Raw genomic sequence first — 14,437 nt, forward strand, 5'->3', positions numbered from 1 at the left:
TACTGTATATTAAAAAGAGACTAGTTCAGTGTGCTGTGTGTAAAGCATCCCGCGTCCATTCTCTAGCTAATCCCCTAAAGAGAGCAGGCGCTAAAGATGCCTCATGGTAAATTCGCATTCTCAAACACCCACACAGACAAACGCTATGTTCCCACTATCAATATCAAGGTGGGAGCACATTCCACTGTCCAAGACACTATGCATGGTACCAGTATGGTGTCGTAACATTCATGAGATTAATCCTAAAAGTACTATGTGTACGTCACAGAGCTTTTTTGATTTAGCCAAAGATGGAGCGATCGAGGAATGGAGTGGGAATCTGCAAGAGTATAAACGGCTGCTCCCATTGGGCAACGACATTCTCAATAACAATAAAGCACCTCTCACGTCCATCGTCGAGCTCATTCCAGAGGAAGTGGGTACTTTATCAATCTGTGGGTTTTGGCGTATTAAGTTCCAAGCGTGCGTGTTGTAAATGAGAGGGTGTGCGTGAGGAAGACACAGGTGGGATTGCGTCAATCTTATCTTGAGGATTGTGTAAGCCTGCGAACACTGACCGCCATTCTTCACACACAAAGAAAAAAGAGACTAAACACTGAAACATCATCATCATCGTTGTCATGACATCGTCAGGAAAAGAACTGCAACTGTCAGTCAACTCACAACACCGAGGGCTTTCACAAGAAAATGGTTGTAGAGTTTTGAAATTTCAAGAACTGAAACAATAATCAATGACAAACTAAATGTTTGAAATTGTACAGTGCAGTACAGTACATTATTTGTACGTACTTCACCTACCATCAGATAGATAGATAGATAGATAGATAGATAGATAGATAGATGGATGGATGGATGGATAGATAGATAGATAGATCTGGAAAAAAATATTTACAAATCAAAAGCCTTATTCTTGCATTTTTCAACGAATCCATTCAATTCTCAAGGTGGGTGTTACAGATGTTTGTATCCACAGATAATACTGATAATAGTGAGTACTGGTGGTGTGTTGTGTTTTGTTGTGATGTAGTGATGAGGTCCTCGAACCTCTCGGCCTCCTGGTTGGGTATCTGTTCAGTGGAGGGTGAGGGCGGGGCGGGGCGGGGGGGGGGGGGGGGGGGGGGGGTTAGGGAGGGGGCGAGGAAGGGGACAAGGACTGGATGGAGAAGACATAGATGAACCGCAGACGTGGGGACTCGTGTGGGGGCCTTATGCCGTCAGCTCCTCCCTCATCTCTTTGTTCCTGCGCACCACGGCTGCGTGTCTCTCCTGCAAACACCACGACAATGGAATGAGTGGGGTTTAGTCATCTGGACCGCGGCCAGCGGACAATCAACAACAATCCTGGGTTTCTCACCTTCTCCTGTAGACGCTCGATCATGGCCATCATAAGCGCTTCGCGGTTCTCCTTGATCTGGTCCATCTTCATCTGGAGCTTCTCCTCGGCCATCTTGCTGAAGTTGCTGTTCTCCTCCATGGCCTTTAGCAGCACGTCCCTCTCGTGCTCGCGCTTCTCCGCCAAGGCCCTCAGCAACTGGGCCTCCTGGTACTGAAAATGCACAACGACACACAGATTGATTGATACATTTTCAGCGATGCCACGTCCCTCTGATTTATTCATTGTTAACAAACAACACTCACCTTCCTCCGGTCCTCAGCAGCCTCCAGTTTCTTCTCAATGTCCTCCAGAGAGATGTCTCTCTTGGGGGGTGAGGGGAGGTTGTGGGCCACTTCTGACACCGGAGAGGGAGGCTTGAGAATCACCTCAAAGGCCTGGCCCGATGCCCGCTTGTTTATGGGTTTCACCTCCATATCTGTAAATAAGACATTTATGATGATAACACCAGAGAAGTCAATATCCAACTATAAAAGTATATTAGTCCAATAACGTGTCGTTATGTCTTCTGTCTGTGTCCATGGGGGAAACTTTGAGTCCCCCTAAAGAGAAATCCATATTTGAGCTGATCCGTACCTTCAAACTCACTCATGAGCTTGTTGCGTGACTCTGGGTAGAAGCAGGAGCAGATGAGGGAGAGCATGGACAGCTCCTTCATCTTCTCTTTGTACGCTGGAGGGACATAAACACACAGAGGTTCATTAAAAAACAGCTATAATCACATGTACAAATAATTCATGAATATGCATGAGGTGTTTCCAAATGAATTTGTTACAAATTGGGAAAGGAGGTGGCTCAATAAACCAATGAGCATCAGATGACCACTGGGTGAAGGATGCAGGGAGCGTGACACTGAGTCTTATGCACATCTAAAAGTGCTGTGCTGCTAAATAATTCATTGGATGTGTTGTGTAAAAGCCGATCAAACTAAGATCAAACAGGCATTATTACTGTTGCTTTATTGGACGCTGTGCTTTCTCCAATATCCCTTTGCAATCTCAATAAAATGGGTTTAGTCAGACCTGTGTCATTCAATTTCCTGTTGAATTCACAGTTTTGTGACGCGTGTTGTGGTCACATAAATTAGAGGCACTTAAATCCGTCTTATCTCTTCCCCATTGTTGAGTGTGGCCGTCTGTCAGTGACAGCTGATGGATGATCTTTATTTTTTTTGTCCACTATGTGATTTCACCAGTTCCTTACACTGTGGTTTTCTTGAATCTCTCTTCAAATCTGTGACCTTTTTGAATGCTGTTGGTGTTAAAGCTGACAAATAGCCCACCTGGCTCTCCATGTGGAGGACTACAGATTGTCAGGGCTGCATGCTAAGCCTTCTGCTGCAAAGGCCAGTGAGTGAACGGCCTCCTTGCTGCAGGGCTGGCCTGCCTCCCACCCTGCCATGCACCTGTCTACTCCACTGCATCTCTGCCAGCACTCACACCGTAATGAAACCAGCCCGCACCCCACACTGTATGTTAGAACACGTCTGCTCCTGTTAAGATACCATAAATGCTGCAGAAGCTTGAAACAGGCCCACGGAAGCAAATATTGCAAACGCTTGGCCTACAACAATAACGGCCCATCAGGGGGGCGGATGACTAATGCAGGATGCAGGGTGGCTATACCCTATTAAAATTTGCTTATTTGAGCTAATTAGTAAAGCAAATAAGATATTTTACATTTGTCTTCATGACGATAGTGTATTTTAGCAGATCAAATTTCAGCAGATCTGTCACAGCTGGTGATGCCCCCCCCCCCCCCCACCCTCTTCTGGCATCTTCTATAGCAAAAGCTATTTATCCAAAATAAATGAACGAAATCAGCACATTAACATAAAATAAACTAGCAGTTGGGGTTTGTTTGGGTTTCATCTTTGTCAGGGTTGTATAAAAGCCAGGGAGGTGAAGCCTCTCTGTGCCTCGCCGCTCGGCAGCACAGCATCTTGGGTGGGGTCCGTCTGCATTATGCTGCATGTCGGGGCCGCTCTCGCCTGCGAAGCAGGTGCAGCGCTGTAAATAAAGCTGAATCTAAAAAAACGTGCTTTTATCCAACCTGTCACAATATGAGCGCAGAGATAAGATGCTGCTGATGATGAGGATGATGATGAGACAGATGATGAAGAAGATAAAGGAGGCATTTCAATAACATAAAGACGGAGGATGCTGTGGTGTGGCAGGATCCCCACAACTCATGTGATCAGACAATAGGCCTACAATCGATGCACGATCATCAGAGAAGCGATATCAATGATCATTATCCATCAAATGATAATATTTCAGATTGGACCCGTTACAGATGGATCGACCACCAGCCCGCCGGTAGACCACACCGGGGCCGACACATGCAGGTGCCGCAGCACCGGGGGCGCATCCATCAGCATTTTTCATCCATCCATGCACCGGTTCGAACGGGACTACTCACCGGTCGCTGTCTTGGCCATGGCTGATGTGGTGATGTCCGCAGGGGGAAGCTGTGGCTCTGCTCAGGTGGACGGAGAAGCTGCTGTAAGGCACTGAGTCAGCGAATAGACCGAGAGCAGCAGCGGACGGATAGACAGGGGGTGGGCACGCACGGGAGCGCGCAGGCAGACCCTCCTCTGTGCCGTGACGCGCGCGGAGCGGTGTTCAGTGTCCACTCGGTAACCTTGTAAAGCTGAGCATCATAGGACAGACAGACACACACACAGCTGATGATATCTATACCTGCATGCGTTTGACTGGATCCACTTTAATGAAATGGAAAAACAATTGATGTACAGTAATCCAGTAAAGCAATGCAGCCAATATTGGTCAATAAATCATCCATATAGGTAATTTCAGGGTCAGGAATCAATGACACATGCAGTTTCTGGTCAAACGAGCTAATCAAAGTTGCTAATCTGCAGTGAGCCGTGACTACTAATGCTTACTTAAAGGTTCAGGGTGTAGAATTTAGTGACATCTAGTGGTGAAGTGTCATGTTGCAGCTGAATCCAACCTGACAATATGAGCGCAGAGATAAGATGCTGCTGATGATGAGGATTATGATGAGACAGATGATGAAGAAGATAAAGGAGGCATTTCAATAACATAAAGACGGAGGATGCTGTGGTGTGGCAGGATCCCCACAACTCATGTGATCAGACAATAGGCCTACCTCTCACCTCACCCTCCAAACATGAAATATAACCTGCTGTAGCCTTCAGTTGTCATAAAATCTAAAAAGGTGTTCAGTTTGTCTGGTCTGGGCTATTGTAAAAAAAAAAACATGGCGGCCTCCGTAGAGAGGACCCACTCCTGATGTAATTATAAAGTATTTAAATATAAAAGTGTGTTCTAGTGCAGAAAAACAATTACATTACATAACATTACATTACATTTAGCTGACGCTTTTATCCAAAGCGACTTACAATAAGTGCATTCAAACCCGAGGGTACATACCAAGGACGACAAGAATCAAGAAAGTACAATTTCTTCAAAATAAAGCAAAACTACAAAGTGCTATAAGTAAGTGCCATTTAAGTGCTACTAAAGTGTTCGTTTCAAAAGTTGTTAGTTTTTTTTTTCTTTTTTTTTTTTTATTCAAGGTAAAGTCGGAAGAGGTGTGTTTTTAGTTTTCGGCGGAAGATGTGTAAACTTTCTGATGTCCGGATGTCAATGGGGAGCTCATTCCAGCATTTAGGAGCCAGGACCGCAAACAGTCGTGTTTTTGATGAGTGTTTAGCTCGCAGTGAGGGAGCAACGAGCCGATTAGCCGAAGCAGAGCGGAGTGAACGAGCTGGGGTGTAACGTTTGACCAGGTCCTGGATGTAGACTGGACCGGATCCGTTCACAGCATGGTACGTAAGTGCTAGTGTTTTGAACCGGATGCGAGCAGCCACTGGTAACCAGTGAAGGGAGCGGAGGAGAGGAGTAGTGTGAGTGAATTTAGGTTGGTTAAAAACCAGTCGAGCTGCTGCATTCTGGATGAGCTGCAAAGGTCGGATGGCAGTAGCAGGTAGACCTGCCAGGAGGGAGTTACAGTAATCTAGACGTGAGATGACCAGAGCCTGGACAAGAACCTGCACCGCCTTCTGAGTGGGAAGGGGGCGTATTCTCCTGATGTTGTACAGCATGAATCTATAGGACCGTGTTGTTGCAGTAATGTTGGCAGAGAGGGAGAGTTGGCTGTCGAGTGTTACGCCCAGGTTCCTAGCCGTCTGAGTGGGAGTTAACACAGAGTTGTCAAAGTTAATAGTCAGGTCGTGGATGGGAGAGTCTTTCCCTGGAAGGAAAAGTAGTTCAGTCTTGTCAAGGTTAATCTTGGTGTTGAGACATCCACTGAGAGATGTCGGTCAGACAGGCAGTGATTCGTGCTGCTACCTGTGTTTCTGATCGGGGAAAAGACAGGATTAGTTGGTAGTCATCGGCATAGCTATGGTAGGAAAAGCCGTGTGAGTGAATGACAGAGCCGAGGGAGTTGGTGTACAAAGAGAAGAGGAGAGGACCAAGGACAGAACCCTGAGGGACCCCAGTAGTGAGAGGACAAGGTTCAGACACAGATCCTCGCCAAGTTACCCTATAAGTGCGCTCATTGAGGTAGGAAGAGAGCAGGGAGACAATGACTCATACAATTTAGATGAAACACGAGTGAACACATCACTAGGTTGATTTTATATTAAATTTCTGCCAATAGATCCTCTACCTGAGTACCCCCCCCCCCCTTTCTTTGGGGGGCTAATCCAACCAAGTAAAGAAATGTAGACAACCCAAGAATTAAAATGAATAGAGTGTCAGTGTTTTTTATGCTGCAAGACATAACAGCAGCATGATGTGAATTTGTGCTACTTTTAAAAACCAAAACACAACAAACAGTTTAGAGGGTATGAGGCTTTATTATAAATAAGACATCCAATGGAATTTCCTCTCTCTCACAATGAATGACAATTTGTTTAAAGGTTCCGATTGATACCTGGACAAACATTACAGAAGAGGAAACTGAAACACTACAACGATTTTTAGAGTTTTAAAACCAATAACAAGCCAAGGACAGAAACTTAGCGACGTCATAGTCAGGTCATTATCGTTCATGAAACAAAGATGATTTCAATAAGTTAAGTGATTCTGGTTCAAGTGTTACAGATAAGGAACTTCATGTGTTCTACTACACACAGGCATGGATGAGCACAGGATTCCATTTTCCATTCAAAGTTCAGTTAAATGTTTCAAAAGAAAAGACAAGTTAAAAAAGTCAGTCAGCGACTGTTTATCGTGAAGGTGAAATCGATAAAAATATAGGAAAGTGTTTTAAAGCTCAGTTATTGCATTGCAAAGTTTTCAGTGTCAAGAGAAGATATACGCAGAGTGGGATGTATGCTGACAAACCAGTGATGGTTATCCTTAGCTACTTCCTGCTTGGGCCATCAGCTGCTGTTTAATGTAGTAACCAACCAGCTTCTGAGGACGCTGCTGGTAGCTGTCGAGAACTTCATGAGAGCAGTTCACCTGATCCCCCTTCAGACGATCCAGTAACGTCACACACACCACGGCCGCTTCACACAGGAACAAAACGTTAGAGACTGAGCCTGACGAAATGATGTGTTTTGAACATGTAGCCAGTTGTGCTGGTTTTTCTTACCACGCAGACCACTCAGCTTGCACATGGCAGCAAAAACGGACGACTCCATTTCTATATTGCAGACTCCTGCTTGGCTGGCTCTCATGAGGTAGTCCTGTTTATCCTCCTCAGTGTAGGAGCAGAAGGCCCCGTCCAAACGAGCTTGGCCTGCACAGATAGTGAAGATGGACGTTACACCTGAACCATGTACACGTCCGTGAACAATGTGATAAACATGTCAGTGCAGAAGAACTCGTACCTTCATAGAAATCCATGGTGCACATGGTGTTGCCCATCACAGTCTCAAACTGGTTCAGCTCTTTGCTGCACCGCAACAGCTCCTCGGCCAGACCTTGGTCCAGATCGATATTACGCACAACAATCTTCCCCAGGATCATCTGCTCAAACCTGGGCAGGAAGGTGCCGTCCACTGATTGGTTGGTGACAACGACGGTGCCAGGCTCAATTCCTGGAAATCAAAAGTGGTAAATGAGAAATTACAGGTACAATAAGCAAAAAATGAAAGGTCTATAGTGTAGGGCTATATTACGTTCACTAAGCATCCCGTTCATTTTGCAGATAACCTATGTTCATAACTTAAAGCATACAATGTTTAGCCATGCTGGGAAAATACATATGATCTAACAATTCAAACCTATAATAGAGGACACCAAATACTGGTTTATAGAATAATCTGAAAAAAGTAATGTTTGGTCTATAACAAAATAGAAATTACTAACTTGATTCAATAAAACAAAGAAATGGAAATTCAGAAAACCAGAGAAATAATAATCAGTGAAAAGCAACAAAAAGTCAAACTGGATTTCACTGCCATAAAAGTCAAAAGGGAACTTGGTCTCCCTCCTGTGATAAAAGTAGGAAAACGTGATCGATGCCCACACTACCCAACACATCTCCTGGCAAGTAAACATGTGACCACATGGGGAGTCGAAGGCCTCTTGCCACAGGGAACCAACAGTATTTATGGTTTAATAATGTAACAATATCAGGTTCTTGGTTAACACAAAATATTTCAAAAATAATTAGCTTACCTATTCCACCTGATGTCCCAATGCGCATAATTGTAACATCTGTGCAATGTGCATGATGGAGGAGCTTTATTAGCTCATGCAGCATTATGGCTATAGAAGGAATGCCCATCCCATGCTGAAAAATACAGCACACACACAGATGTTGAGTTAAAAGGACGCAGAATACTTCCTGTATTTGTTGAGAATCAGTGGAGTAGTATGTTTACAAAAGAAGAACACAAATATCTTGAGGCTTTTACATACGCTGACAGAGAGCACAGGGCCCACTTTGTACATGGCGTAGCGGTCGGTCCCAGCACAGATGTTCGGGTACTCGGATTTGGGGTCTTCCATACCGAGCTCAGTGGCGATGTACTTGGTGAAGGCTTTCATCCTCCAGGGACTGCCACCAACACACACAAACTAAAAACAAGGATTTACAAATGAACACTGTCATGCATGAGACCGTTTTGTCCACACAAATTAACGTAGTATGATAAGTTTACTTTGACGTCACCAAACATAGCTGGTAGGTCGTGAGTTCCTGTTCCCAGACCGAAGTGGTAGAGGACGTCATCTTTCAGTGCATCCAGGTGGGGGTTGTGCACATAAACCGGACTTCAGTTGAAATAAAAACAGATATCACAGGATTACTTTGAGCCTGAAAACCAAACTTCATTCCCCTGGGCAGTGGGTTAAGGGTCTGAAAAGGTCACTTCAACCACATCAAAAAACCAAACTCTCATATTCCTGTGTCAAGTTGTACATTTACTTCCAGGACTATCTTTTCAGTTGTTGAGCCAATTGTCTATTAAGAGTTCTGTAGCCACCAAAGTACAGGTGGAGGAGATGGGAATCTATTTTGTAACAACAGAAAACATTTGAAATCCCATAAAGCTTAAAAGTTTTTATCTTGGCTACTTTCTTTCAGATGCCGCTAAGTAAAAAGGGAGTTCTTCCGAGGGTAAAACAAACACAATCTCAATGTGTGTTTTGGAAGTTTTCTTTCCATTAGACTGAATGAAGACATCATTGAGGCAAAATAGACCGTATTCTCAAAATTGACCAGTACACGTAGGCTCCTCATTTAATATCTTTTCATTTTATTACTGTTGAGTATTTAACAATTGAGTGTGATCGTATTGAAATAAACTGTTAAGCTAGTCAGAGATGTGATTCTATATTAAACTTTTGGGTTAAGAACATTTTTTATATATAAATAATTAATCTGCCCCTCAAAATGTCTTTGCAGGTCCCTGCACCCCTTCATATACAAAGTGCTGAGTAGATAACGAGGGAATTTTCATTTTTAGGTGAACTATCCCCTGAATTATTTTTTAGTCTGGTCTTAAATTGCTTTTACAATTTGTCCTGATGCCTTAAAACACAGTAGAGCACTTTGAATTGCCTTGCTGTTGAAATGTGCTGTAACTTGCCCAACATGTATTCATCTTCTACTTATTACTTATTATCATTATGGACTTTGCTTTAAAGTGAATCACTCACACACATCCAGCCCGTTCTTGTCGATGACCTCTTATCCAGACACACCCGCTAGTTTCCTCATGAACCAGAGGACGTAACTTTATTTGAATATATGGACAGACACTCACCTGCAGTCCAACCCGTGTCCCTGCTCGTCTTTTGAATCCATCTCCTGGAACAGACACAGCTGGTTAATGGCACATTCAACTCTCTGACCAGGAAGAGGAGGACCACACAGAGGACACCTGAACACATGGTCAGTTTACAACTAAACTCAACACGATGAATAAAGACACTTTCCCCCCCCCCCCACCACCGCAGGATGGATCGAGCCCATCGCCGCACACAGGTCATGAAGCTCCCGCAGCAGGGGGTCGACACACCGGTCAGGATCTTCCAACACGAGCCGTTACAGTTAAAAGGCTGCCACCCAGTCCACAGACCCGTGCTTACCTTTGGTTCGATGCCGGTGATCTGTCGTCGACTCCGCTTCCCACTAGTTAATTTCGCTTTCTGCGCATCTGACGTCACCGCCGTAACGTGGGGATCTGACGTCGCTTACGTCACAGCCTCACTGACAGGATGTGGGACTCTTCCTCTGTCACGTACTGATGTGACTAATCCAACATGTCCACATTCTGGAGAGTCCACAGGGGAAATCACACAATACTACCCACACCCTCTGGATTCTTGTATTTTTTTAGACGGCCTTACACATAACTAGTGTATATTACTTATTATTCCTTGCTGATGCCTAATGTTGACTCTTGCTGATGTAATATTGCAAAGTGTTTGAATGTCGCTGAGTTCAGTTAAAACAGACAACACAGACAGGCAGGTCTTTCCTAAAGAGACACAAATGAGCCCAGGGACATGAAAACTGCTGAAAAAACAATCATCTAGAGTTACAAAAACAAAGTTGCAAAATGACCAGAAAGAGGCTGAAAGGGACAACAAAAGAGTCCAAATGACCACAAAGGGACACAAAACAAGCACAGACATGGTTGAAATGGACTACAAACTACTTAGTCTGCGGATCCCATAAGAGGGGCGAGGAGGCTTTTACTTATCTGTGATCTCATAATCTGTATGTGCTTGGATCCAAATAAGCAGCAAAAAACAATTGATTGATTTACCAATTAAAAACCATTTGGAAAAAAAGATATCACTCATATCTGTCGAGAGCTGAAATGCTTCCCCGGTTCTACAACTGCCTTTGACAAGGGAAGAAAAAAAACATACAAGACCTTTATGGAATGCCACCCTATCTAATACCTTATAAAGAATTACAAGTGAATATATTGTGTGTGTATATAGTATGCATATGTAAACTGTATTTTGATGACAGCTGGAACATCCTCATTATACAAACTTCTCAACCCCATAAGAGCAACAGATTAGTGTTTCTATATAAATATATATATATAAATGGGGTAAAATGTCTTGATTGGCCAAGACAGTCACCAAATGTACAGGGGAGGAAGTGACTATGCGTCGGCCATATTATTATCTGCTGTTGGTGTTCTACTTTGTGTGTGTGTGAATTGAAACAGGGAGCTGGGATGTGTGGTACAAAGTGTTGACTGTTCTACAGAGTGTAATAAAGAGGTCAAAGGAATGTATGTGGTGTATGTCAATAAATGTATGTGTAATGTATGTGGTATATGTCAATAACAGTCTATGGTTTTAAGTGCCAGAAGGAAAATGTCCACGCAGCAAACTGTTGAGTCAAACCATCTTTTATGAGAGAAGAAGAAATTAACATGTTTAGTTAGACATGTTAAATCACAATGCTGATGAAAAACATCATTTTGATCACTTCACTTTTTTTTTATGACTCCATTGTAGTGGCAGACTAATCCCATCGTTTCTTGAAAAGCATCCATTTATATATTTTAAACAGTTTTACACATTGTTAATACTTTGTCAAAAACATGCGCAGCAGAAAATGTAAGCAAAAATGCTATTCTCATACTTATAGCAAATAAAGTGGGGTTTAGTATTAACACTTCATCTCAAATAGTTAAATAATAAACATGCAATGCAAAATTTCACAAGTTAAATAAAGAGTTAAATAAGGTTCAACAAGAAAATACAGAAACACTCTTTGGGGGAAACACCTGCGCAAAGTCTTTAAGGTGAGAGAAGCCTTTCTGCAGCCCTGAAAACAAAAAACATATATCGGTGAATTATTTTTATACTTATCATGTCTTTAAAGTAAAAGATAAAAAACCTAAATGTATACTGCAAGACAATAGAAATGTATCTAATGTGGGTAAAAATGAAACTGCTTTAATATTAGTGTGAAATATGTGTTCAAACATAGTCTGCATCGAATTCAAGTTATAACTTATTTTCTACTTCTACAAAACTCACATTTCCTCTTTTCCACGGGCCCATCTCAGTTCATGAAGCCTCAGGTTGCCGAGCTCTCTCTGTTGAGATGTTATAAAAACATGTTTCAATCCAAACAGCACACTTCTAATGCGATGTTGAGCATTTAGAGAGGATACTTCATTAAAAACGGATTATAAACAGCCAACTTACTGCCTCAGTTAAGACTATGGGGTGCTCTGGCAAGAACTCTGGTTTCTCCCTGGAATGAGGAGAACTCGCCAGCGCAATTAAAAAGTCTCTTGTGTAAGATATTCTGCCTGTAAATGTTTATACAGACATAAAGGAGAACCGACATTATGAACAACAAGAGTTCAGAGTTCAAAGTTCAGGCCAAGCAGAATAAAAAGAACAAGGAAAAACAAGGTTTCTACAAAGACAGTACCATACCACTACTGTGGAAAAGACCCACCTCCCAACCATAACAATAGTTGTCATTACATTTTGCCTTACCTTGTTTCGGTTTTTGGAGGTTGACTATCTGGAGGAACTGCTCTATGCCTATGTTTTTCTTTAAGCACAAAATCAGAAAAATTTTAGAAAATCAGAAAAATACTTAATCTTGTGTAAATCAAAAGGCACATTTCTTATTAAATATCATTTTGGTGAAAAGAAAAACCTTCAAAAAGAATTAACGAGACAGAAAAATGACTCATCAACCTTTGTGATAATTAAGTTATCTGACAAGACAAAAATGGCAAAACATTGTCTCGTTTTAAGTTCTCATTGTCATGATTGGATATTCTAGACTGCATCCTTGTAAACTGATTATATTTTGGTTTTGGACAGTTAAAGGCAACAAATAATCAATTTGAATACCTCAAATTGAGTTGACTTCATATCTATGATCGATTGAAGAATTAAATGTTTGCTGCAACCCTTTGGTATTCTTACCGGTGGATCCACTTCCTCCATCAGCGCCTGAGCACATGTAGCAGCATTTCTGTTGGGCTCTGTATGAAATGATAAGAATTCTCACAAGAGTTAAAAAGAAGAGAAAAATTATAATAAGTGAAACCACTGATCCTGCAGGTGAGAACAACTGGTGCAGACTTGGAGCCTACCGATGTCGATGGTGTAGCAGCGACGCAGGGGTCTCGCAGGTTCCAGATGCTTTTGGAAAACTCTTCTCCTTGATACCTCCATCCTGGTCCCCCGAAGGTTCAAACTGGTTTTAAACCTACCACACTCAACAAGGCATCACATCTATACTGGAGCAATACATGCTGACAGTACTTAAGTAGTTCAACATTTTTATTCTGTGCTTCCTAGAGGTTACAGATCATAAGGAGACACAGGTTGTATATCAGGAGTATTACAATTTTTAAAAACTGTTTGATAAAAGTAAAATGCTAATATTTACATGTCAAGCTCCACTAAGCTTTTACCACTTCATAAACTGGTTCACTAAAAACCTTCAGTCTACTTTATAATTTGAGCGTAACGTCCAGTTACTCAGTTAGAGTTCAATCAAAATACATATTCCTACAATGGATAAAGCTAATAATGATAATTATGATGATATTTAATAATAATGAGGATACAGATGTGGCTGATTTGGGATGTGCTGAGCTGAATGTAGCATGACAGCTAACCTGAGCAGGGATGTTCATGGTACAGAACCCACTCAGCATTAGCTCATCTTTAGCTTAACTGTCTGCTAACTTCACTTCAATAAATAAAATTGGTTGATTAGGAAACTCTTTACTTCTAACGTAACTTATTAACTGTGTCTCATCTCTGCGTGAACTTCACGGGAGCCGTTGGCTAATATTAGCTGCTTTGTTAAATGTTTGTGCCCGATCCCTGCCGGCGGCCACATTCAACCTCATCATCACCGACACGATGATGAAGCAGCTAACGATCACAAGTGCAGCGCCATCACGATGCAAAAGTTTGAACAACGTGAAATCACCGGTGTAGCTCGGCACATTAGTCTCATTGCTCACACGACTTCTCATCAGTTTGAGTTCTGCTTTATAAAAAGTTCCATCGTGTTTAATTATTCACCTGCAGATCAATAAAACTCCTGCTGCGTGGTTGTCCGGCTGCTCCCCTCACCGGCGTCAAGTTGCACACAGCGATCCCACTTCTGGTGCAGGCATTTCAAAATAAGATGTATGCTTGTAAAATCGTGTCCGTAAAATCATTTAAATATTCGCCATATGACTTGTTGTGACTGATATCAACTACTTTAAATAATAAATACCAGTCTTCAAATTGCATCACTTTGTATGTGAAAAGAACATTACAAAATATTCACAATTCACTTTTTTTGTGAATTACATTCACCACTAAGATAATAATAATGAATACATCTCTTGATTGGGACACTGACCTCCTCGTCTCAACCATACTTGAATGACACTTTAGTAAATTTAGTTTTTAATCCAATTGAAGGATGAGGAACAACTGTAGGATCTGAGGTTACGCCTATTTCCTGTGTCATTAATAACCCAAGAGACTCCTACACCTGTTATTGGTGTATAACAGTTTTCATATCTGAGGATTAAGTCATATTTAGGACAAACACATTGAAAATACACAGTATGGTTCCTCA

General features: G+C 42.2%; 3 protein-coding genes across 8 annotated transcripts; all 3 read right to left on the bottom strand.

The window, feature by feature from the left end:
* Positions 1-1,206: 1,206 nt before the first annotated feature.
* On the bottom strand, positions 1,207-3,952 carry stmn2a (stathmin 2a). Of its 2 annotated transcripts, none has more exons than XM_053433247.1 (5): positions 3,815-3,952; positions 1,970-2,065; positions 1,639-1,811; positions 1,355-1,546; positions 1,207-1,266 (listed from the first exon to the last, which is right to left on the bottom strand). In XM_053433247.1, the coding sequence occupies exons 1-5, from the start codon at positions 3,831-3,833 to the stop codon at positions 1,207-1,209; spliced, it is 540 nt and encodes a 179-aa protein (XP_053289222.1). In that variant the 5' UTR covers positions 3,834-3,952. The 2 variants fall into 2 exon arrangements, with proteins under 2 accessions (XP_053289222.1, XP_053289221.1); XM_053433246.1 differs by having other exon boundaries at positions 1,639-1,813; positions 1,954-2,065.
* Positions 3,953-6,225: 2,273 nt separating this feature from the next.
* Positions 6,226-10,053, bottom strand: upp1 (uridine phosphorylase 1). Its single transcript, XM_053433245.1, has 8 exons — positions 9,937-10,053; positions 9,612-9,655; positions 8,505-8,616; positions 8,263-8,421; positions 8,020-8,134; positions 7,227-7,436; positions 6,989-7,135; positions 6,226-6,902 (listed from the first exon to the last, which is right to left on the bottom strand). Exons 2-8 carry the CDS (start codon positions 9,650-9,652, stop codon positions 6,751-6,753), a joined length of 936 nt encoding a protein of 311 aa, XP_053289220.1. The 5' UTR covers positions 9,653-9,655; positions 9,937-10,053; the 3' UTR covers positions 6,226-6,750.
* A 1,153-nt stretch (positions 10,054-11,206) lies between these two features.
* On the bottom strand, positions 11,207-14,412 carry gra (granulito). Of its 5 annotated transcripts, none has more exons than XM_053433526.1 (7): positions 13,888-14,412; positions 12,942-13,024; positions 12,772-12,830; positions 12,331-12,388; positions 12,031-12,137; positions 11,860-11,918; positions 11,207-11,644 (listed from the first exon to the last, which is right to left on the bottom strand). In XM_053433526.1, exons 2-7 carry the CDS (start codon positions 13,021-13,023, stop codon positions 11,617-11,619), a joined length of 393 nt encoding a protein of 130 aa, XP_053289501.1. In that variant the 5' UTR covers position 13,024; positions 13,888-14,412; the 3' UTR covers positions 11,207-11,616. The 5 variants fall into 5 exon arrangements, with proteins under 5 accessions (XP_053289501.1, XP_053289498.1, XP_053289500.1 ...); XM_053433523.1 differs by having other exon boundaries at positions 12,942-13,057; XM_053433525.1 differs by having other exon boundaries at positions 12,942-13,065.
* Between the last annotated feature and the right edge of the window lie 25 nt (positions 14,413-14,437).

This window comes from Pleuronectes platessa, chromosome 10, assembly GCF_947347685.1.
Source record: "Pleuronectes platessa chromosome 10, fPlePla1.1, whole genome shotgun sequence".
Lineage (NCBI taxonomy): Eukaryota > Metazoa > Chordata > Actinopteri > Pleuronectiformes > Pleuronectidae > Pleuronectes > Pleuronectes platessa.